The 23083-nt window shown below is 39.5% G+C and overlaps 1 protein-coding gene across 2 annotated transcripts in view; it reads right to left on the bottom strand.

The window, feature by feature from the left end:
- Positions 1-23083, bottom strand: part of si:dkey-219c3.2 (transcription initiation factor TFIID subunit 4) — a 35269-nt gene that overhangs the window by 9736 nt on the left and 2450 nt on the right. Inside the window, exons 3-13 of one of the 2 annotated variants that reach the window (XM_056739643.1) lie at positions 22343-22519; positions 21222-21344; positions 20477-20566; positions 20213-20389; positions 20041-20116; positions 19796-19901; positions 19244-19413; positions 15674-15804; positions 13965-14090; positions 12015-12071; positions 6144-6263 (exon numbers count right to left, since the gene is read on the bottom strand). In XM_056739643.1, coding sequence (XP_056595621.1) covers positions 6144-6263; positions 12015-12071; positions 13965-14090; positions 15674-15804; positions 19244-19413; positions 19796-19901; positions 20041-20116; positions 20213-20389; positions 20477-20566; positions 21222-21344; positions 22343-22519 — 1353 coding nt within the window. The remainder of the gene's footprint in view (positions 1-6143; positions 6264-12014; positions 12072-13964; positions 14091-15673; positions 15805-19243; positions 19414-19795; positions 19902-20040; positions 20117-20212; positions 20390-20476; positions 20567-21221; positions 21345-22342; positions 22520-23083) is intronic. The other variant, XM_056739645.1, reaches the window with a different exon arrangement.

The following is a 23083-nucleotide window of genomic DNA, read 5'->3' as shown; positions in this document are numbered from 1 at the left end:
ATTGACTACCCTTGTAGACAAAAAACACCTGAAAATATCTTCTATGGGGTTCCACAGCAGAAAGAGGGCGAAAAAACGAATTTTTGGGTGAACTGTCCCTTTAAGTCTGTGAGCAATAGCGTTCGATGAAAAAGGGTTACTATTGTTCTGACGGCTGTCACTCAAGGCAACTTTTCTAAAACTCTCTCAGTTGGAGGAAACTTGCTGAGTGTTGTCATTCCACGGCCTTCGCAAACCAATAAACTTACTATTTTAATTAGCGAAGATTAACAAGGGAGGTAATTAATTTCTGAGATGGGCATCTTAAAACCGCCGAAGGCTTGACTTTGTTGACGAAGCCGAATGCGTTTTCATTGATGTGGGCAAAATAGAGGGGCATCATTATATGATGGCGAAAAGCACAAGCACGCATTATAAAATAGTCGATGGGTTGAAATGCTCGTCTTTGAGGGCTATTGTACTGCGGGATATTATTTGAACCGAATGTGGAACAGCTCATTCTGTTCACCAAAAAAGCCGGCAGAACCTTCATTAGGTGGGACAGGTAAAGAAAGTAGAAGTGGTGTTGCGCTGTGAGCTGCGACGACTTCAACTGGCCTTGTGCAAACAAACAAATCACAATCCAGACGGGCTCAGTGAAACAATAGAGTCATTGCAAGGTGTACTTCAGCCATTAAGAACGAAAAAAGATATCAGCACCTATCAATAAGTAAATCGTGGTACAGTGTATATTTGTGAAAGAGAAAATATATGAAACAAAATATGACTTTATGAATATATAATAAATAACAGTGTAACCATCACAGTTTTCATAAACTTTGAACAAAATAAAACTTCACCATCTTTTGCGTCAAAATCCTCGACACCAACTGGTTGCAACCTAAACCCGTTCTCTTATAGCTAGAGCAAAGTACAGACGTTTTATACATATAATATGAAATATATTTATAAAAGTAAAATATGAGACGACAAACATAAGATCAGATTTATAAATGCACAGGGACAGTCAGTGGCGGTATGTCCTATTGTCACAAGCCAGCCAGCCTGCCATAAAAGAAGGCAAACACGCATTAAGACGATTTAAGACATCATCATATATTTTCTTTCTTTATTACTTCTTACTTATTCATATATTTTTATCCTACAGGTCCTTATATTTACTGAAGAACTGATTAGTGTGTCTCTGTTCAGTTTGGCTGCCTATGTGTGCAACCATTTTACATTACCGAAAAAGAACATGGCGGCCTACTTAGGTTAAAAAGAGTATTACATTTTTAAAGAAATGAAAATATTTGATGCGTTTCTAACGACAAATGCTAGTAGTGTAAGGGTACTACAACGTATTAAGCCATACATCTCTCTATAGCCTGAGTTCCATTTAACCTAATGCAAGAACAACACATGGCAACAGAAGAAGTAATATTGTTTGATGGGCCATGCTTTTATTTACCTCTACATCCAGACAGCTAAAGGTTTAGACATTACATTTTAAGTTTAAGAATAATAGTATTTATGGCCTCCACAACTACCTGATCTGATCACTAGTGAACCTTCATGTCAAGTTCCAAAGCACACAATGAGTACCAGATTTCTATCTCAAAGCAATTTTCTTGGAGAATGACGCAATACTTATGACATTTTTCCAAGGAAGTTTGAAGCCGATCTGCTCTACTTTTCATTTGGTCATTGATAGAAATTCACTGAATGGGATCTGCGATTGTGTCTACACTTCTATTAAAGGGATAGTTCACCCAACAAATAAATAAATCTTGCATCATTTCCTCACCCTAAAGTTGTTCCAAACCTGTATACATTTTGTTGTTCTGTTGAAAATAAAGATATTTGGAAGAATGTTGTGAACCGCAAATGGGTCACTATTGACCACAGACCGTTGGCTAAACGTCGGATGCGTAAGGCACACTTTCCTTGAAACACTTTAGCACGTTTGAAGACGTCATCTGATTGGTTGAATTTTACCGGATTTCCGGAAGACGTGCGTGTCGCGTTTTTTAACGGTTTAATCTGGAAACAATACAAAGCAATCTGATCTAAGAAGTAAGCTGTCGTGCGTGGGCGTTCTGGCGCAATATGGCTGCCATCGCATCATCGAGGTGGACGCTGCACATTTGTGGTGCTTGAGGAGATCCCCCCTTCCAAGTAAAGCGCCTTGAGTACCCAGAAAAGCGTTACATAGATATAACAAATTTTTTGACTTAACGTTTAATACTTATAAGTATGTGAGGTTCACGGCATAATTTTATAATCAGGCCATAATTACATGTATGTCGCACATGGTACCAAAAAAATAGATCTATGCTAAGAATAAATGTAATAGTGTAGCACGCAAGCGACACAGTTTAGCAGGTGCATAAGACAGAGCCTCTTGTTTGTGTGAAGTGTTTTTGTTGTTGTACTTGTTTGTGTGTGAGGTTAACTAATGGAGCACGACTATTTATTTTCATTTCCTTTGCAATTAAAACTAGTTTACCGGCTGCATTGAGTCCACTGATTTAGAGCCCCATGATCTGCGTCATGTGGGAAAACATGGAAGTGGAATTCTACTATTTAAATATGTCCTCTGCTTGTAATGCGTGTCTATGGGTGAATGAGTTGTACACTTTAACATGTAACAAGTGTGACAGTTGTGAATTTGTCTGTATCTCACTGTACGAGGACATGAAAACATGAACTTCATCCACAGAGCTATTCAAGAGTTTATTTTACGAGCATTTTACTGTTTGAGTGAAGCTACCAAATAGACTGAAACTCGAGTGTCTTTGAAACGACCTGCCAAAATAAAAGTCTGCTAAAATTTGAACCAGATGATAAAATAATAAACTTATATATATTAGTATATTAGTATACGTATAAACTGTACTTAACACTATAGTATACGTTACACGTTTGAAACAACTTAAGGGTGAAAAAATTATGAAAGAAGCTACATTTTTATGTAAACTGTTCCCTTTAAGTGCATAAGGTCCACAGAGATTAATAAAAAACTTTTAAATAACTAGCTAAAATTTAAAATTAAGTTAGTTAAAATTCTGTAAATTTAAACTGTAAAATAACTATTTGTGTAAAACACGTTCATAAACCCTAAACCCACAATTAAATTTTTTTTTTAATTTTGAATCGATCATTTACTAAAAAAATATTCTTACATACTTATTTTCAAAATCTTGTTTCGTCAGACATTTTAAAATCAGTCTTTAAAATTCATCCAAACACAACAAGATTGTAAAAAGTTTCATCCCATTTGACACTACAACTGACCTGTTCGAAAAATATGACCTTGCTTTTCACAATAAAAAACGACTTGATCAATACAAACTTATAACAAGAGCACACATCATCACTCTTACAAAGCCCAAGCACTAACAAAGCCCTTCCTCGTCTTAAAATGGTTGCCCGAGGTCAGAATGAGGCAATTTTTGGCATTGCGTTATTCCACGCAACCCTCACGAACAGATAACAGACTCTTCATGCTACTCCTTATCATGTCAAAACACATGCAGATAACCCCCAGATAGCACACGCAAGACTCATTGCAACGGTGCATGCGAAATCAACCTGCAGCATCAGCCACAGGAAACGTTAGAGAATCTGTGTGAATGCTACTGAACTTTCTATAATGGGAACGACGTTCAAGACAGATGTGTAGGCGAAGGTGATGTGTAGGTGATTGAAGACAGAACAGATCTACCATCAGGGTAGACAAGTTATGAATTGTTTTACTTATACTCATCTGAAAACCAAATTCAAGAGGAACTGTCAACTTGCCGCATTATGACATCACATATATCAGCTAATGTCACATGATATAATTAACGTTATACCTGTAACATCTCAAAGTGAGCAAAAATGAGATTTTAGAACAGGGTTGACTATAATATTTCAATAATAAATATAGCTGCAAGCAGCAATTATGGGTCAAGGGCACAAAGGAAAATTCATGTGGTCGTGTATGATCATGAGTTTTAAAAAAAGTTGACCCCTAATTAATAAGAGTTCACCTTATCAAATGTTTCGAGTGGTGTACCATACCTTAAGAAAAAGGACATGAGAGCACTCTCACGACTAGCAATGTTTAAACTCGCCACCGCCGCAGCAAGCAGCTTTGGTTGTACTCATTATCGGCTACACATTTCAATCTGACTTTGGTATTCCGTGTTTGCCCCCTCCCCGTTCTGTTTTGCCCTCTGGCCGATCTGGCAGAGGGGGAGATTTTAATTGTGGCTATAGAACTCTGCACGGTTCTTTGCCTGTGAGCGAGCCCTCACTTCAGTGAGTGAGAGCTTGCTTTAGTGATATTGGGTCCGGTCCATCCCTTCAGGCTGCTTTTAATGGCCCTTTCCTCTCTTTCATAGCCGGCCTGAGATTGTTTTCCATGCGATGCCTGTTAATTCTGCTGCAGGGAAGGGCAACTGTATATCCATTCTCCTTTCTGTATGAGATACATTTCTTGCTCTGTTTTTCTTTTCTAAAATACTTTCTTTCCTTTATGAAGGCTGATTGCAAGGCAGCAAGTTTCACTTATGGAATGCATGTAGAGTACGAAACATGCTCATGGTTAGCTGATGTCAAGAAAGGGGGGGATTTCAAAAATAATATAAGATGATACACACCAGACATGATACGAAATCATTCTCTAGCCCTCTTTTTCCACATGGATTGTTTCTTAATCCTCTCATTCCCTTCGACCCCTTGGCGTCAGAACTGGGATGAACATGTTAAAATGGGCTGGGTATGTAAGGACAGCTCAACTGTGAACTCTTGTGTACGCAATCCACCCTCGGGCTCAGTCTGGTATGTAGGCCCACAGGACCTCCCCGGCCTTTATTACAGCGTGGCCTAAAACTCGCCCTTCAGAAACGTCCTCATCACCCACCCTTGTGACTAATCTACCCCCAGGCCGCCCCGTAGGGCTGGCCGCTGGCCTAAGCGCTTCATCAACCCAGAGACAGACGGACTAGCAATCAAACATAAACCGCCCCGAGGGCGATGGGGCCAGACAAAGGGCATCCGAAACACAGCGCTCTTTTCTACACCACCGCAAACAAGGAGAGAATAACTTTATCCCCATCCAAGTTCTCTAAGTCTAGCCTCAAAATGACACCATGGGAGGTTTGTATTTAGAGCTGAACACAAGGTATTTCGCTGTCAGGATGCGGGGGTGGGGGAAAGAATGACTGGAGCCATTATGACACGGCTGCCTCTCGCCTAGGGCCATGGCACCCTTCAGGCACATTGCTGTGGAGATGAAATCTCTGACTGGACCCTTCAGAGCAGGCCCAGCCACGGGGCCCTGGGCGAGGACCGACCCCTTTAGAAAAGTCACATTCACTTCGCTCTACATCGAGAGGGATTGAGCACGAGCGCGTTGGGAGGGACAACCGCCAACGGCAATGTTGGGTTGGATGTGAAAGACAGAAATGATGGGTTGAAAATGAAGAGAGAAGACATCTTCTTGCCTTCCTTTTTAGATGTGTGAGATGCAAAATTATCCTACCTGTGACACAACATATGCTTCTGGTTCTATTAAAAAAAAAAACATTCAGGGGAGTGTTTGCGCATTTGTTTTCGTAATGGTTTATGTGGGCAGATGAAGGTAATCTATAGTGAAAGAGGTCAGCAGAGCATTCATAGAGCAGAAATAATGCTTTTATTTGGTTATTTATGCTCTCCATAAAGGGACATTTAGTGCCCTCCACAGAAGCAGATTGTTTTAACTCAGCTAAGGCGGAGATCTAAGCCATGCGTGGGTCATTAGAATACAGCCCCTACTGTTATTGTTAATAGCGTTAATGATCACTTAGGCGTGATATTGTCCGACACGTTTCTTTTGATAATCCGCCACGGGCAGTGGTCTGCATTAAAATGAAATGACACAAAGTGCGTGATTTGATAAATTAACATGTGTAAAACAGACAAACAAAAATAGCTAGAGAGCATTTTATTGGTCCTAATATATAGGGGGAAATCTAACTTGCAAATCACTTTTCTTTTCTAGTTTAATTTACAGTTTGTTGAAAACAATTTGATGACATTTTCTATAATGAAACTCAAAACATGACATTCTTGAACCTACTTGGCACCAGACCACATGGAGGTCCAAATAAATCGGGGTTCATCGCTCTTACCTCTGCTCCCGCTGAGGCCCCTGGGGAATCAAGCTTGCGTTTCTTGCGGGGTCCAATGGCGGCGAGGGCTGTGAGGTTGGCGTCCCGTTGTCTCATCTGGGCGAGTTCTTGCTGCTGCATCTGTATAGCAAGAATATTCAATCAATATTAACTGCATGAAAGTATTAAGAATTTATATCAAAACTGCATTCACCAAAGGGAATAAACAAAGCCAGCAAAAGAATAATGTTTAAGTTTGAAGTAAGCTTTGGTTTACGGTTCTGGGTTTGTGCCAACAAATGCAACATTCACTGTCCAATGTAAATAAGATTGCACATGGTAACACTTAACAAGGACAATATGATTTTTTACAAGGTTTTTTTTGATTTTTATTTTAAAGGGATAATTCACCCAAAAATGATGTCATTATTTACTCAGCATTCAAATGTATGTATGACTTTCTTTCTTCTGCAGAACCCAAAAGAAGATATTTGGAAGAATGTCTGTAAGCAAACAACACTGGACCCTATTGACTTTTCATTATATTGCCAAAAGACTTTTCTCAAAATATATTCTATAAATATATAACAAAAGAGTTATATAAAGGTTTTGACCGACATGAGGACCACTGAATGATGACATATTTTTTGTCTTTGGATGAAATATCCCTTCAAATGTCTAGCTATAACAAAACCAACGCATCCAAAGACAGAAAAGCTAAAACAACGTAAAATAAGTCTAAACATTAAGAAGTTTGTGTTAAATTAATTAAATTAAATACTTCAGGAAAAGTTCAAACAAACCCTAGCCAAAGCGCATGGAAATTTCAACAGGATTGCAACAATACATATGAAACAGGCAATGTATATATTGTGGAAATCCGTAAATAACAAGCTCCCAAATAAGTATTACTGTGCATCACATTGCCGTACTTGAATTATCATTTTCAAATATTTGTACGCTGAGGATTTCACATTCATTCCGAACTGCCCCGAAGAGCTCTATGGAGCAAATGAAGCTTCGAACATCACGCGGTTCTTCAATGCAGCAAATAACTCTGAGCTTTTGCCGTATCTGGATGCTTAATTCAATTTCTTTCCACGAGGGAATGAGGGAGAAAGTGAGTGAGTGTGAGAGAATGAGAGAGCGAGCGTTTTCAAAAAGCACAGCCCGCAGGTAAAGTCATCTCACCCTAGCAGGCAGTGACAGAGCCAGCTTGCCTGGAAGGGGAGGAAGAGGAGGGGGGCTGCGCGTCCTCTGTTCCCTAGCTCCGAGTGAACGCTGCAGGGCACAGAACGTGAAGAGTGAAGAGACCTCACCTCTCATCGCACCACTGTGACCACGAACTCGTAAAAACACTAGCAGCAAGAATGGCTTGCGTGTCACCGACGGCTCCATTGGAAAACGTGTTTAGTTGAAGCAAATGCCGAGTTTTTAAAGGGACAGTGCACCCAAAAATAAAAACTCTTGCCTTTAAGCATTTCCTAACCTGCACAATTATTTTTTTCTTTTGTGAAACATTTTGACAGTCTCCGAGTCACTATTTACTTTTCACTGCAGCTCTTTTTATTGTGCAATGGAAGTGAATGGTGACTGAGGATGTCTAGTTTCTAGCATCTCCCTTCACCCAAAAAGAATTTGACCCTCTTGTCATTACAGACATGTATGGCTTTCTTTCGCAGAACACAAAAGAAGACATTTTGAAAAAAGTTGTTAAACGATTTGTGGTTTCCGACTTAGATCAAAATATCTTCTTTTGTGTTCTGCAGATCAAAAAAGTAAGTCATAAAGGTTTGAAATGACAGAATTTTCATTTTGGGGTGAACTATCACTTTAAGAAAGTAAGATATGTGAGAGGGTGAGAAAACATTCCAGGTAGATCATCCAACAATCTACCATTTCCTACATTTTTTTAAGTAAGTTTTAATTACATATTTTCTTGAGATTGTCTTCAATTGACCGCATTTTTGTCACTCAAGCTGCTAAAAACAATTCGTCCGAAGAACTGCGTCCCCCACCCCATCACAAACACAAACTAAATAACGTAATGAACAGGAGAGAAATTGACAAACCGCTAATTCAAGGCAACGTTTACATGCTAATTAAGTCAGGGTTATGCTAATCGGAAGGGAAGTCGTGCACATTGTATGCACACGCATGGATGCCCCGGAGAGACCGGCCTGACACGCAAACACGCCCTGTGTGACTGCTGCATGTCGGTGATCTGGTGCATTGAACTTTCACCTGACCCCAACAGCTACGATGAGCGGACCCCGTGGGCGCATAAAAAAAAACTGACACCAGGATGGGCAAATCTTTTTGAAGTAATGCGAGGTAAAGAGGCCCTATATGGACAATTCAGTGACTCTATTAGCGTGAAACGGAAGGTTCGGGACCGTTCGGTGTCGCCGCTGATCAGCTCTCGCTGCCTGAAGCGAGAGCGCGGGCTGGCGTTCGTATTCGTTTATTTGATGAAGAGTGAAAGGAGAACCTAGTTACGCCATCTGTAATCCAGAGCTCTGCAGCTCCACATAATCACCGTTTAATGACTGACCTCAATCACAAAACCTGCTGCTCAACTTTCGAACACATCCGTTGGCTGCTGTGAATACAGATTGGAATATATTCCAGCACCACGGCACTGTGTTGGCGATAAGATTTAAACATAAAAGGGATGGTTCATACAAAAATCATTTACTCACCCTCAGGTTGTATCAAACCTGCATGCATTTCTTTGTTCCAATGAACACGGAGAAAGATATTTGGAAGAATGTTAGCAATTTTCAGTTTTGGGACATAATCCACTACCGTAGAAATATTGTATTCTTTTATTCTGTTGAACAAATAATGAGATATTTTGATGAATTATGGAAAACAAAGAATTCTCGGGGAACCTTTGAATAATTCTTCCTACCACCGAACTGAAAATGACTAACATTCTTCCAAATATCTATATCTGTGTTCGGAACAAAGTAATTTATAAAGGTTATGACATTACATAAGGGTGATCAAATGATGACAGAATTAAATTTTTTGAATGAACTATCACAAAATATCTAAGGCTATCCTAGTTAGACCAAAGTCACATAACGGGCAAAATAGTTTTTAGATTTGCCCAAAACGTAGCTTGTGGATTTGTCAAAAGTCACGATTTCCTCAACTGCCTGTCTGTCTGCAAAAGATAGACAGTAGGCAGCAGGGAGACAGATACACGCAGTCTGTCATCATTTACTAAGGTCAAGAGAGAGAGAGAGAGAGAGAGAGAGAGAGAGAGAGAGAAAGTGAGCCTGCCGGCCCTGCTCTCCATCTCTATTGATCCTTATCTGCAGTCCAGCCTACCAGAATTACTCGCCCTAGAGAAACGCCTCAATAACCGCACAGGTTGATTGGGAGTGTAGCGGTTCAATTAGGCCTAGGACATGAGAAAACACCAACACCATTTCTGATCCTAATTCTAGCACCATTCCCAAAGCCTTTGATATGCTGAATATCAGATGCCGAGCTGTTTCTGGGATTGAGTGGCAGTTTGAGGCTCTGGGGTGTTCGGAAGATCTATCACCTCCCAGAACTCCTTATTAACAAGGTGAAGCATGCAGCGTAAACACTTGACAATGAGCCAACATAACAATCTATGAAAACAAGACCGCAGAGCAAGTTTTCAAGTGTTTTAACATTCGACTTGCAGCGGAATAGGTATGCAAGTGTAGTTTGAAAAGAATGTTGTCAATGAATCGACCGATGTTGTGTGTAGAGTTTAAGATAACTGCGGAGTGCTTAGTCAGGAAATACTTTGTGAAACTGAAATTGTTTCTTGAGGAAACTTTTTGTAATTAAAGGAACAGTTCACATAAAAATGAAAATTATTTCCTAACTTACTCACCTTTTGTTCTGATGAAGACAAAGAAAGATATTTCGAAGAATGCTTGTACCAAACAGTTCCTGGCCACCATTGACTTCAATCGTAGGAAAAATTGCTTGATAAATTTCTTGTTCAATTGAACACAAAAAGATATTTTGAAGAATGTACAGTTCTGGGGCACTTTTGATTACTATGGTAGTCAATGGTGGCCAAGAACTGTTTGGCTACAAGCATTCTTCCAAATATCTTTCTTTGTGTTCATCATAACAAATACGTTTATAAAGATTTGGAACAGCTTGAGGGCGAGTAAATGATGACTGAATTAAAAAAATTTTGGGGTGAACTATCCCTTTAAGAGATATGTATTTTCACTAGATTGTCGTAAATGTGACAAAATTAAAATCACAAATATAGTCGTTAAATTATATTAATTACCCTTTCAGGAAAAAGAGAGCAAAATTTGTGATATACACGTGGGTATATGTTAATCCAATAAAACGCTGCCTACAATATTTTCCTCTCCTCATGAATTATAAATATCTCTTGCCTCCGACGAGCAATAGCAAGAACCAAATCATATTTCTAAGGTCTTGCTAACAGTCATACTTCATTACTGCTTAAATAGACAACGCCCCAAATGTTTTTATGTTGACAAGTCTCACCCTTTTTTATTACCTTTTCCAAAATTTTCTGCAGCCCTCCACTGTCTGTCAAAAAAAGCAAAGACCCCCCAAAAAAGACATTCTATCGACTCAAAGCTAATGTAACGCTAGTGGCGTAAACCCTAAAGCCTGGCGAGAGGGTGCGTAGAAAAATGAAAGGGAAGAGAGGAGAGAAAAAGGAGGAAGAAGCAGGGAGGAGGCCGCTATCTAGGCTTCAAGACAGGCCTTCAACAAAGACGACGGGCTGCCATTCTGCTTTGGGGCAAAACAAGTAAAATAATATATAGAACGCTGCTATTCAGCGCTTCTCATTACTAGTCTACTTAGCCATACAGTGATCTGCAAAAAAAAGATGATACGAAGGAAGACCAAAGAAGCCTGCAAGAAATGCATCTTTTTCTCCATAACGCTTCGCCCCGAGGAAAGAAAAACAACAGAGTGCTGAAACAAACAATATAACCACGGCAACGAGAGACAATAGGCTCTACGGCTCTTCATTTGAATAAAACATGTCTTCTATGAATGTGGGGTTCAGTAAAGATCCTTTTTGACGGATTAGTTTCAACAGTGGTTGTCAATACAAACAGAGACATATGGTGATATTGTGACATATGGTGTGTAAACTGGAGCTTTTAAGGAAGGCGCGGAACGTGACAACACAGACATGTGTTCTTATCTACAATTGGACCAATTGCTGCGACTAGCAAATAAAGCAATTGCTTGCTTGGTGCATGATGGAACTTTTTCGGCATAGAAAGAACTTCCTGCAACTGAACAAAACAAACCGAAAATTAAGGAAAACGTTACCTAAATACTGACAATTATGTCATTGTTTACTTATCCTCATGTTGTTGAAACAACATCCCGGCCACAATTTCCACGCACTGGCATTTAATAAAAAAGCTTTCTTCTTTTTCTGCTCCAAAGAAAGAAGAAAACACATTTTTCATTTTTGAAGCAGCTTTGGAAGAATGACTGAACAATGTCAGAATTCAAAATGCTCTATTTCGTTAATCAAGGGAAGAAATGTGAATTGAAGACGTTCTCTTCAAGATTCAGTCAAGATGCTTCCAAGTCTATAAAAGTCGTTTTGCTTCTCCTGTCATTAAACCTGATGAAAATTCATAGTCTTTGAATTTCCATCCCCCATATTAGACTCGGGATGTCAAAGAGGGGGTGTGACGTCTGACATGTGAGCGAAATGATGACTCCCCCCACCCCCCCTTTGCTAATAAACTTGTTACGAGACGTACGAGATCATTTGTCTTAATGTCAGACTTAATGATGTCACGCTGATAGCTACGCCATAATAATGAAAAATGCACACTGCCTACTTTTATTTGTTCTTTTAAACAGTCCCGTAAAGCTCACCTCTTTAGCTTTCTGTTTGAGCCGGGCTTGTTCGGGATCTTCTTGTCTTGAGCGACTCTGCAAGCAAAGAGAATCAGAAATGCATTAGAAGGAAACATGACTGTTTTCATTGATATTTACAAAGGTTAGATCACACACTTTTCATGCAGTTTTTAGTTTTTTTACACCCTAAAGTCTATTTCTACAACCTTCTTTGTGCGTTTTAATATTACATACAACAATTTTTATAATCACAACTAGAATATTATAAAAAAAGATTTCGATTTTCAATACCACCTACACATCCAGTTTTAATAGCAAACAACCGTGTTATGAATTGTCACGAAAAGTTTGAGGAAACTATTTTATCCAGACACTTTTGTGGAAAAGTTCATGGCGGCGAACACCTTCAAACATGTCATTTCATCTAACTACAGGTACAGAGTGATATTCATTTAAATAGGTCAACTTTACTGCCAAACAGTATTTATAGAGAGGCAACAGAAGAACAATAATTTGCAGGCAGACGTCTCAATTAGCCGACTGCATTAATTAGAAATGGGACGGCGCTGCATTGGGAATCGAACAACATTGAGAGCCTTCGGAGCGGGAAATCATCGGCGTCATCGTCGCTTGACGTTTAAGTCAACTAATTACCTCTGCTTTCATGTTGCCATGTCCTTCTCCTGTGGGGAATTATTACAACCCCGTCATATCTTAAGGAGGGAAACTTCAAGGGAGAGCAATGCATGCTGGGATGTTGCTTGTAGCCATTTGTCGCTGCTTTGAATCGTTATACAGATTAAGCAAAGTGAGTAAAACGCAGGTTCTAAAAACACCTATAGGAAAGCAATCTGATTGGCTGTGGTTAACCTAAATGCCAGAACTATGTATAAACGACAGAATTAGACTCTTTATAAGGTTTACTAGAATCATTTAGACACATCCCCTTAGATGCACTTACAAGTCTTTGCAATAGACATTCAATTTCACTATAAAAGTATAATCGCAAGAAGCTTACAACTTCAGCCGCACAAATCACGTCAGTAACATTAATTTAGTGTAAAAGGAATTATTGTAAAAAAAATCTGGTAGACCTTGCAACAAGTCAAGGGTTTGATTCTAAGGGAATGACTACTGACTTGTAGCCTGAAGTCACTTTTTCATGGCTAAATTATTTTCTGTCGTAAGCGACAGCATCTCACAGAAAGTGAGGGTGTCCTAACCTTGTTTGGACCCCCAACATTTCTTCTAACATCCAATTCACATGTCTGCCTACCCAGCTAACGGAGCCGTTCTAGAAAGCCACGTTGCCGTGACTGGGGCATAAAGGTAAAGAAAGTGAAGCCTTTGGGCTCATCATTACACATAACATGATTTTTACCAACAAACTCGTTGAGTGAGATAGTGACACTTTCTTAAAAAGAAACGCGACTTGGAGGCAAATTTAAAACATGCTCTCAGACTCATTCCATTCCGCTTATGTACTTCAGTCCAGGCAACAGTACAATCAAATCAACTCCTGTCTGGATAAATCCCTCTGGCTTCGCCATTACCGCAATTGCCGCAGTATGAAGCTGAGGAGTGCAATCTTGTGTCTTAATGACAAACTGCCTTTTCTCTCCAAGCCATAAAAGCATAACCGGTTTCTTTAACAGAGATGCCAAAAACGTGCTGGAAAAGCCAGTATTTACAGGCATGGCGCTGATGTGTAGACTGGCGTTGAGTAGGGATGGGCACACCGAAGAATGATTGTTAAAATAAATTAAAGTGATAGTTCACCCCAAAAAATATTTTTTGTCATCATTTGGTAACCAAACAGCAACTGTACCCATTAACTTGCATTGGTTTGTGTCCATATAATAGAAGCGAATGGGTACCGCTGTTGTTCGATTACCAACATTCTTCAAAATATCTTATGTAGTGTTATTTAGTCATACAGGCACCAGCAGCCGCCTCACTCCAACCTACTTTAGCGGCTTTCATCAGAATCTCCCTCTCTTCGTCGTCTTTCCTCTGCTTTTCCATCCTCTCCAGGTGCTCAAAGAACTTCAGCTGGGTCCTCACATCTGACGCCTGCTCGTACAGATCCTCATCCTGTTGAAAAAAAACTTGAGTCAAACACTGAGCACCTTATCAACACGTTCACCTTGACGCCGTTCTAACTTTTTCCCGCTCTGCTAAAGTTTCACATAAAAATGAAAGTGCAGTTAGTAGGTCACCCACAGCTAATGGGATAATTGTGTTTCTCTGAGGCAACCCTGACTCGCTTTCCTGCGAACGCTGTTCTAGCGGCGCAGGTATAAAGCCGCGTGAGGCACGGCGGAGGACCAAAGCAGAGCGATCGTACGCACGCAGGAACCCACACGTCTCCGTGCACTTCTGAAGGTATAGCCTATTAGCAGCAGGAACGGCACTGCTCCTCTAATCTCTTCTAGATATTTCTTTTGTGTCGAGGCTGTGCCTCACTAGCAGGGCCAACTTTTACCGTCTCACTCCAAGTTTGGCTCGTTTTTTGCCTGATCTTAACAGGCTGACATTACTAAACTTCAAAATCAGATGAGGACAGATTGCAACATTACACCATGTTCTTATTCTTTCATTTATATTCGGAACAACACTTCCTCTCCTGCAATACTAGCGTAACAAAACTGGGTTGCTTAAAGATGTTTAGTCTAGCACCCAACTGTTCTCTGACAGCAAGGACCCTTCGGGGTTTGTGAAGGTTCTGTACTTTCTCTAAACACATTTGTTTACTATTCAATGTTCCAAATTTGATCGTTAATGCAGTACATTACTGACCCTTTTTTTAATAATTTTTTTATTTTAACCAGGGACACCTGGGATGTCTGGGAAACTGGATGTAGGCCCAAGTATTTAAAGGAACAGTTCACCAAAAAATAACAATTCTGTCATCAGTTACTCACCCCCGTGTTGTTCCAAATCTGTATACATTTCTTTGTTCTGATGAACTCAGAGAAAGATATTCGGAAGAATGCTTGTAACCAAACAGTTCTTGGCCACCATTGACTACCATAGTAGGAAAAATGACAATGGTAGTCAGAAGTGTCCTAGAACTGTTTGCTTTCCTACATTCTTTAAAATATCTTCTTTTGTGTTCATCAGAACAAAGACATTTATAAAGCAATTTGTCCTACTATGGTAGTTAAAGGTGACCAATAACTGATTGGTTACAAGCATTCTTCCAAATATCTTTCTCTGTGTTCATCTGAACAAAAAAACCACGAATCCTGAATTTTTATTAGGTTGAATGTGCTGTCGCCTGATGTATTAGCAATATACAATTTTTATATAAATGTTTCACATCACAATATATTAAAAATATCAATAGATAAACATACACACATATGCATGCCGTAACTGTATTAAATATGGACCTTCATACTTTTACGAAAAATGAATTATCAAATGTAAAATGAAAAAAAATTGCACCGAAACAGAAAATTCAGAACTATATATAGCTGTGTGACTAGTATGTCCATCCTTGTGAATCTACCATTATCAAAACCCAGGTGAGGGTCAAGATCAACCTTTCTCTGTCCAGTTGCATGTTCAGCGTGAAAGATGTATAATCAGAATGTTCGGCTGCAGCAGTCAGTTTGTGATTTCTCTTTGAAGTTGAGGAGGCTAGGGTGTGTGGATCGAGCATTGGTTCTTACTTTGCAGGAGTCCGTGCGATGTTGCGCAACTGCCGAGACCTTCTCCAGCATGGAGCGCAGCCTAGACTGAGTGGCGTGAGAAATCAGAGTGACCGTCTCCATTGACACCTCCATCACGCCGAACTTCTTGGCTGAAACGAGACAAAGTTTCAGGTTTAACTTTCTTTGGAACATCTAGATATGTAGAAACGTGAACGGCGATCATTCTAGCCTTGAGCTCCAAACCGATTGTGTTATTGTTTTCTTATTCAAACCTGCCACAAGATATGACCTAAATTTCACTGGTAAACACTTCAGCGCCGCACTTTGCATCTGTCACACCCACGCGCTCAATCACGATTTCCCGCACACGCACATCCAGCAGGTGGCGCAATGCACCTCCTCCCATCTCTCCTCCAGTCATCCCGCTGCAATCGTCTCGCGCACAAACACACACACAAAAAGCCCCCCCGGAGGAAGATTTACATTTTTAACACACTCCTCCCCCCCGGCGACAGCATAACAACCACAGCCGGGCTCCATGTAATAGCACATATCCGCAGGCACTCATTGGTATGCACTGTGTGCTAAATCAAGCGCAAGGGGGGGAGAGAGTTTGCTTAAATACAATAATGGAGGGTGCTTTTTTGGGTGAGAGGGATCCAAAGACCTGCCTCACATCTAGAGGAAAGTATTGCTTCATGCTCTTTAAGAGATCTTTAAAATGATTTATGTGAAGGTTGCCTAATCTTTATTGATGAGAAAGTAGCGCGGTGTTGAATGCTGGAGCGCGTGATGGATACAGATTGCACGTATAGTTGTTAGATGTCTGGTTTCGATTATGAACCCTGGTTCCTGTGAAAATACACTGTTCTCCAACAGGTGGACAAAATTAACTTATTCTCAGCTTGACCGATTCCCTGGGAATTATGGGTAATATGTAGGAAGATTCATACGCAAGCCGTGCAACATTCCCTTTTTGCGACCTTAATGATGAAAAATCACAGCTTGTGGGCTTTTCTGACTAGCACCCGTTAGTGCTCTAGAATACCACATAGCAACACCTTAGCAACGGCCCGTATCATCAACAAAACTGCACGGCATTGCCCTGGCAACCAATCAACTAAGATTTCTAAAGGGGTAAGTAGAACACACTCTCTCTTCAGACATACTTAAATTCTTTAAATGTACAAATGTTACAAGTAGCATCTACAGGTATGTTGATGTGAATCCATCAGTTGAAGTCCTTGAAATGTGCATTGTTTGCTTAGGCAGGGACGTTGAGCTTGTATGCAAGTGACCTTGTCAGGGACGGAGCCCGAGGCGACCTCTCAACTCAGCACAAAACAAACTGACAGAGAAGCATCAGAAGACGGCCTATAAAGTATTCATGCACAGGCTGAGACCTCAGGCTCTGAGTATTCATTAGTCTGACTTAAGGAGTGAGTGACCAATGGAAGCACACATGAAAGTGCGCTCGTTTTAGGTGGAGAGCACTGGAACGGCACCAGTGACTTTACTGAATAGCAGCTTTATTCCACTCTCTGCACACTACCCTTCAAAAGTTTAGGCTTACTCGAGTAAATGTTTTTCGTTGTCTTAGAAACCATTGGATCTGAAGGCGCATGTTTAAATAAATTTGTGAAATTGGTTTTGTAGACATATATAATCGTGCAAACGTATTTGTTTTTTAAATTAAAACATTAACGGCTTATTTTATGATAAGTAATAAAGAGAAATCAGCCAATGTGAGCCCAAAAAAGTGTTGCCTCCTTTGACAGTTAAAAAACATCTCAGGTTGACAGGACTGTAGCTAGCCTTATGGAAACGGTAGTTCTTTTTCTCAAAACATGTACCTTTCAAATGTATTATTTAATTTTGAAGTGCAAATACTTGCTACAACTCCTGTTTATGTGAATGCCCCACTATCTATACAAATGGTAAAATGTGTTATTGGAGGACCAACGAATAAAGCTGCTCATTACAAGTACTCAGAAGAACTCTTTGTTCTTTATTAAGGGTCCATTTGGTTACTTTCAGGTGTTTATGAAAACATTAACTAACAAACATGAACAAACATGTAGTTCACCAGGGCAGTTTTAACACATGAACCCTCCTGACTTACTCCCGTATTACCTCAAGTTAGCCCTTTTGTGGACATAACCAGGGTTTGGAAATTTGTGAGGTCTGTGGTGGCATGTCAATAATTATACCTAATATTACCAATAAATGCTATAAATCATTTAACTTAAAGTGAACAAATGGTAAACGTATACCTTAAACAGGGATTGATACTGTGGCTAGTGGTTTTCCAAAAAGACTGCTCCTACCCTTTCCACGCTAGTCTTGAACAAACAGCTCTTTCTCTGTTACACTAGACACCCAGCATTTTTCACTTTGAACAACTTTGTTTAGGGTGAATTATTTTATATGACTAAAGTTGACAACGGCATGCTTGTGCGATCATGCGTCGAAAAACATGGCCAAAATAAATGTTCCCGTAGTTTTTTGAAAAATAAATGCCTCTGTATGATATGTGATGTGAAAATGTAGAAGAGTTAGTTTGGGGAAAGGTGAATTCGAACTTGATTGATAGCATCCAAACTAAAATAACTTGTCACACATCCTACTCACTGCGCCACTGAAGCTGTTGAGAAAGTGAGGTCGTTTTTGCACTAATTTTTTGCTTCTGACACCCATGATGCATATTATTGGCAGCTGTTATTTAAAAGGACATATTTTCATTACAAAAGTAGTAAATCAACCTAACCTTTCAAACAGTAGTCTATGTTATACATACCATGCAGCTTTTGGCATTGAAACTAGACATTACTGACGTTTTACTTTTAGAAATAACCATGATAGATCCTTGCACGATTTCACAGACAAGGCTTGAGACTAGTCCCATACTAAAATGAATATTTGAGCTTTCTAAACTGAAAATAAGTCGCCCTGACATATCTCTAAATATGTCTGTCCCATTGTTTTGTCTCAAGATCCTCCCCAGAAATACTTTTCGTAAAAGGCATCTTTTTAAAGCGACATGCATATCATAATTTAACTAAAGCATATTCCTGGCTTAAGCTGAGCCTTGTCTTCAAAACCAGGGCCTTTATGTGCCCTATCTAAAAAGCCAGCTTTGGCTTCATTAGGTGCCGCATTCCAGTGGTAAAATCATTGTCAGTCTAGAATTTGAATATACTTGTAAAACAAGCTTAATCTAGAGTGACACCACTGTATTCATGTGTTTTTGTAGAAAAATGCTATTTTTTCTTGTACGCAGATCCAAAACGAAGAATCGTGGAGCTTATGAAAGAGTGACACATCCATCCTGTCTCATCGGACCAGCTTTCATCAGCTTTTTGTTTAAATCCATTCATAATCCCACACCCATTTGAAGAACCGCCTTCAAAACATCGTCAGTCAACACTGATACTGTAATTAGAAGGAATATTAACTACCCACACGCTAGCGGGAGAACCTAAACCTCTTTATTATTGTGAACCTGCCAGAAAAAAACGATCCTGATGAGCAACACTGCCAGACTGCCTCTGGTAGGTGAGAGTACCGTGGCAGCGACATATTTCGTACCAGTCTCCAGGAGACGCTTGTGGAGCAGGCTGGCGGGAAGGAAGGCCTCGTCTTTGCAGGAACGGATCTGGGTGCCCACCAGTTCGGAGCCCGTGGCCAAGATGCGGGCGTTCTCCTCGTTCAGGTTCACGCCGGCCATGGACGCCACATCATTGATGTCGTCATCATCCCTGTGGACACAAAAGGAGTATATACAATTTGGCCATTCAGAGAATACTGTAATTGCAGGTATGAATAAATGTACATATTTTTTATACTAAAACATTTTTGTTTTACATGTTTCAAAATCCTGAAACGTTCTCAATTTTTTAATGTGCATTTGCAGTTATTTTTGAGAAATAATAGAAGATATTTAATAGAAGATGAGATTGAGGCAACTAGCAGGCCTAATAATAACAAAACACCTAATATTTTTCACCAAAATAAATCACAGATCTTAAGAATTAACCTTCATTCCATTACACCATTCTCGCATTCTCTTATGCCCCAAAACCATTTAAACCCACAATTTTAGAGAAACGCTGCCTCCTACTGGACTCTGAGCAACATTACCTGAAAGTCCCACCCCCAGGGTCATTCAGCTTCTGCTTCTGATTGGCCGAGGCTTGAAAAGCCACACCCATGGGAGTCCTCATTTGCACGTGAGTCCCAGCAGCACCTGCAATAAAACTCTTAATCACATTGGGGCCGTTCGCTGGACGATTGCATGACAAAAGGATGCAATCGTCCTCAATAACTTTCCTTTAGTGGGTTTCAAATGGACTCTGAGCTCATTAAGACGCTTGTAGCGGCGTTACCTTGAGCACGGACTGCCTGTGTGAACACAATCGGCATTCTCGTTGGAGTCGCCTGCATTCCGGGTCTCTTAACAGCCTGATGAGAACAAATTCACAGATGATGAGAAAACAATCAATGTTGTGCTACCTCAACATCATAAACAGAAAGAGGAAAATAATTGTGCAGAGGTACCACAGAGGCAGATGGAGCCATTACGGTGGCTGGCCTTATGCTAGATACGGTGGAGGTCAGCGCACTCGGCACTGGAGCTTTAATGGTATTGACTGTGGAGGTGGTGGAGGTTTGGGAGAGCTGGGTTAAAGACTGTTGCGAGTTCAGTAGAGTGAGACGCAGAGCAGGCAGGCTTTTCTGTGTAAAGAGAAACGGGTTTAATTTTGTTTTTTTAATTCTGTAATCAGGTTTTGCCATTCCATCATGATAAAGTTTCAACTCTACCTTAAGAAAAGGGATCAGGTAGGGCTGGGGAGATGACTTTAACTCCGTCTGCAGGCGATTCGTAAACTCCTCTGGTTCGATTTTTGCGTCCTGTTGAGATTTGAAACACAAATCTTTGGTTCATTATTTTCAATACAACATTAAAAAGTATGTGATTTAAAGTATAACGCTAAATAAGCCAAGTTTTAAGATTTTGAAACATCTTAAATACAGAAAAATCATGGTAAACCTTAAATTCATTAAACTACATTATTTTTCCAAACGGACAAGTTAACAATCTGTGACATTGATTTGTACAGAATCAACATTCTTTTCATCCGAATTTTTCAATCATGTTGAACCAATCATCCATTACAAAATAAATAAATGATAAATAAAATGATTGTGATAATATTTTTCTAACAATCTATATATTTTTAAAATAAAATAAATCCTTAAATATAATTTCTATCGTGTTATTAGAGCAAAAGGCAGGCATCCCAGTTACTGAAGATTTTAATAAAAAGAGAATTGTTCAACAGTAGTCTCAAGGAGTTTTCCCAACGTGCAGAAAGTTTTGTTAAGTTAAACAATAAACAATTACAGACTCAAGTTATTTTAATAGATGAATAAACACTGATAGACCACAAACTGCTTTTTCAAATTCATTCAAAACAAGTAACCGATACAAAAGTGGGCCATTCTAAAAACAACAGTGCTGGTTGTTTTTAAATAATCTAAATTGATAAACGCATCACAATCTTACCAGCAGATCTTGCACTAGTGCCTTCACATTCTTCGATGTTTCTGGTGAGGGGGAATTGTGGGATGCAAGTTTGATGAGCGTTGCTAGGAAGTTTTTGCACTTCTTCACATTCTCTTGCATTTCCTAAATGAGAAATTCAGGGGGGAAAAGATGAAATCAAAATCATATCGAGGCAGAGTCTCAGCACTATGGCTGTCACAAAATTATAGTTTCACTTCACATGGGCAAAATAATTCACGGTAACAATGTTTTCACAATATCTATTTCTGTAATCTCTATTTTAATATTTTTGGCCAACAAATCACACTTAAAATGTATGAGTAGGGATTAGAGAGAGAGTTTGTAACCATAGAAAGTTGCTTTACAATACCATATGTATAGAATTAACATGTTATGTATGATGATGGATTTTAATATCAGTTATTGTCAAAATGGGCATATTGTCACAACCCTACCGAGCACCAATTATTTATATTTGTTTTGTCCTCTGAATTTATTTAATGTTAACGCTCAACAGAACTGTAAAGAAGAATGACAAATGCCCCGGAAGCATGGGCCGGTATGAGATTTTGACTATGATAACCTTTAGCAAAATAATCACTGTTTCACAGTAATGCGATTATTACACTAAACTGTGTTATTTTCAAATGTCTGCATATACAAACAACTTTTTAACTGGACACATCTACATTTGAATTCCTACCAACATTCATAGAACATATATGTCAGGTAAAAATAAAGCCTAAAAATGATACTCTTTCAAAAAAATCTTTTGTCATGGCCTTTATATAAGGCTTGAACATCAAACATTGCATTACATTAATTAATCATTTATTTTTGTGTAAACACAGCTCATACCTTAGAAACGTAATCACAGAAAATTGAAGCGGTTTTGAAACCTTGACTCTTTCAAACCTCGGTATACCTTAACAACGTATCCATACTTTATACAAAAAGGGTACCTCCAGCACACATGCACATGATTGGTTGAGCTAGTGTTGTTATGTTAGTATGATACAGTCAAACCCTCCAACAAGCAAATTATAATATAATTTAATTATAATTAAAAGTCTTGTTCTGGAGGCACAAAAATGACACGCTGTGTGGGAGAGCAGTAGTACCTGAGAGAGGACTGGACCTCTGTTGACAGGGATGGCAGCGGAAGTCGTGGTGGGACTCTGTGGGGTCAGTGAGGGTTTGAGGACCGTCTGCGGTGCGGGTTGAACACGGGCTCCTGCTGTAATGACTGTGGTGGTAGGCTTCTGAGCTGAGGTAATTGTTACCACTGCTGTTTTCTGCTATAAAAACAAAAAGGCATGCTGAGTTAAAAACAGTGATTTAATGTGATCCAGCGTTGCCTGTAGCTCTGCTAAACCTACAGCGACAATTCCAACCATGTTGTGAGTTTTCAGCCTGTATTAAAAGTTATACAACTGATATCAAAACAAAAATAATACTATTTACACCTGATTATAAGATCTGCTTCAAGCGATCTGATCACAAGTGGATTGCAGGTGTAACTGAAGTCTCATACAATTTGTTTTCTAAACACTCAAATCGCATTTGGAAGAGGTCGAGGACACAAGACGTGTAGTTTAACAGTTTGCTGAGTGGCAACAAGAGAAAAGGCGATCACAAAATGTTTGCTAAACTCTCATTATTTTTCCTGAAAGGACCGTCCTGGTTTGAAGCTTTCCCAGTAACGTGACTTAAAAAAAAAGAAGTCAAACAAAAGCACATTAACAGTTTGAAACATCTGCATCTGGCACCAACATGCAGCGGTGACAGATCATACAAGTCCAGTTAATACATGTACACCACTAAAATAACAAAAAAAAAACTTTGTGAGGCATCAACTTTTC

This window comes from Triplophysa dalaica, chromosome 24, assembly GCF_015846415.1.
Source record: "Triplophysa dalaica isolate WHDGS20190420 chromosome 24, ASM1584641v1, whole genome shotgun sequence".
NCBI lineage: Eukaryota > Metazoa > Chordata > Actinopteri > Cypriniformes > Nemacheilidae > Triplophysa > Triplophysa dalaica.
Note: the sequence above shows the minus strand (reverse complement) of the source record. Positions and strands in the feature narration are given on the sequence as shown.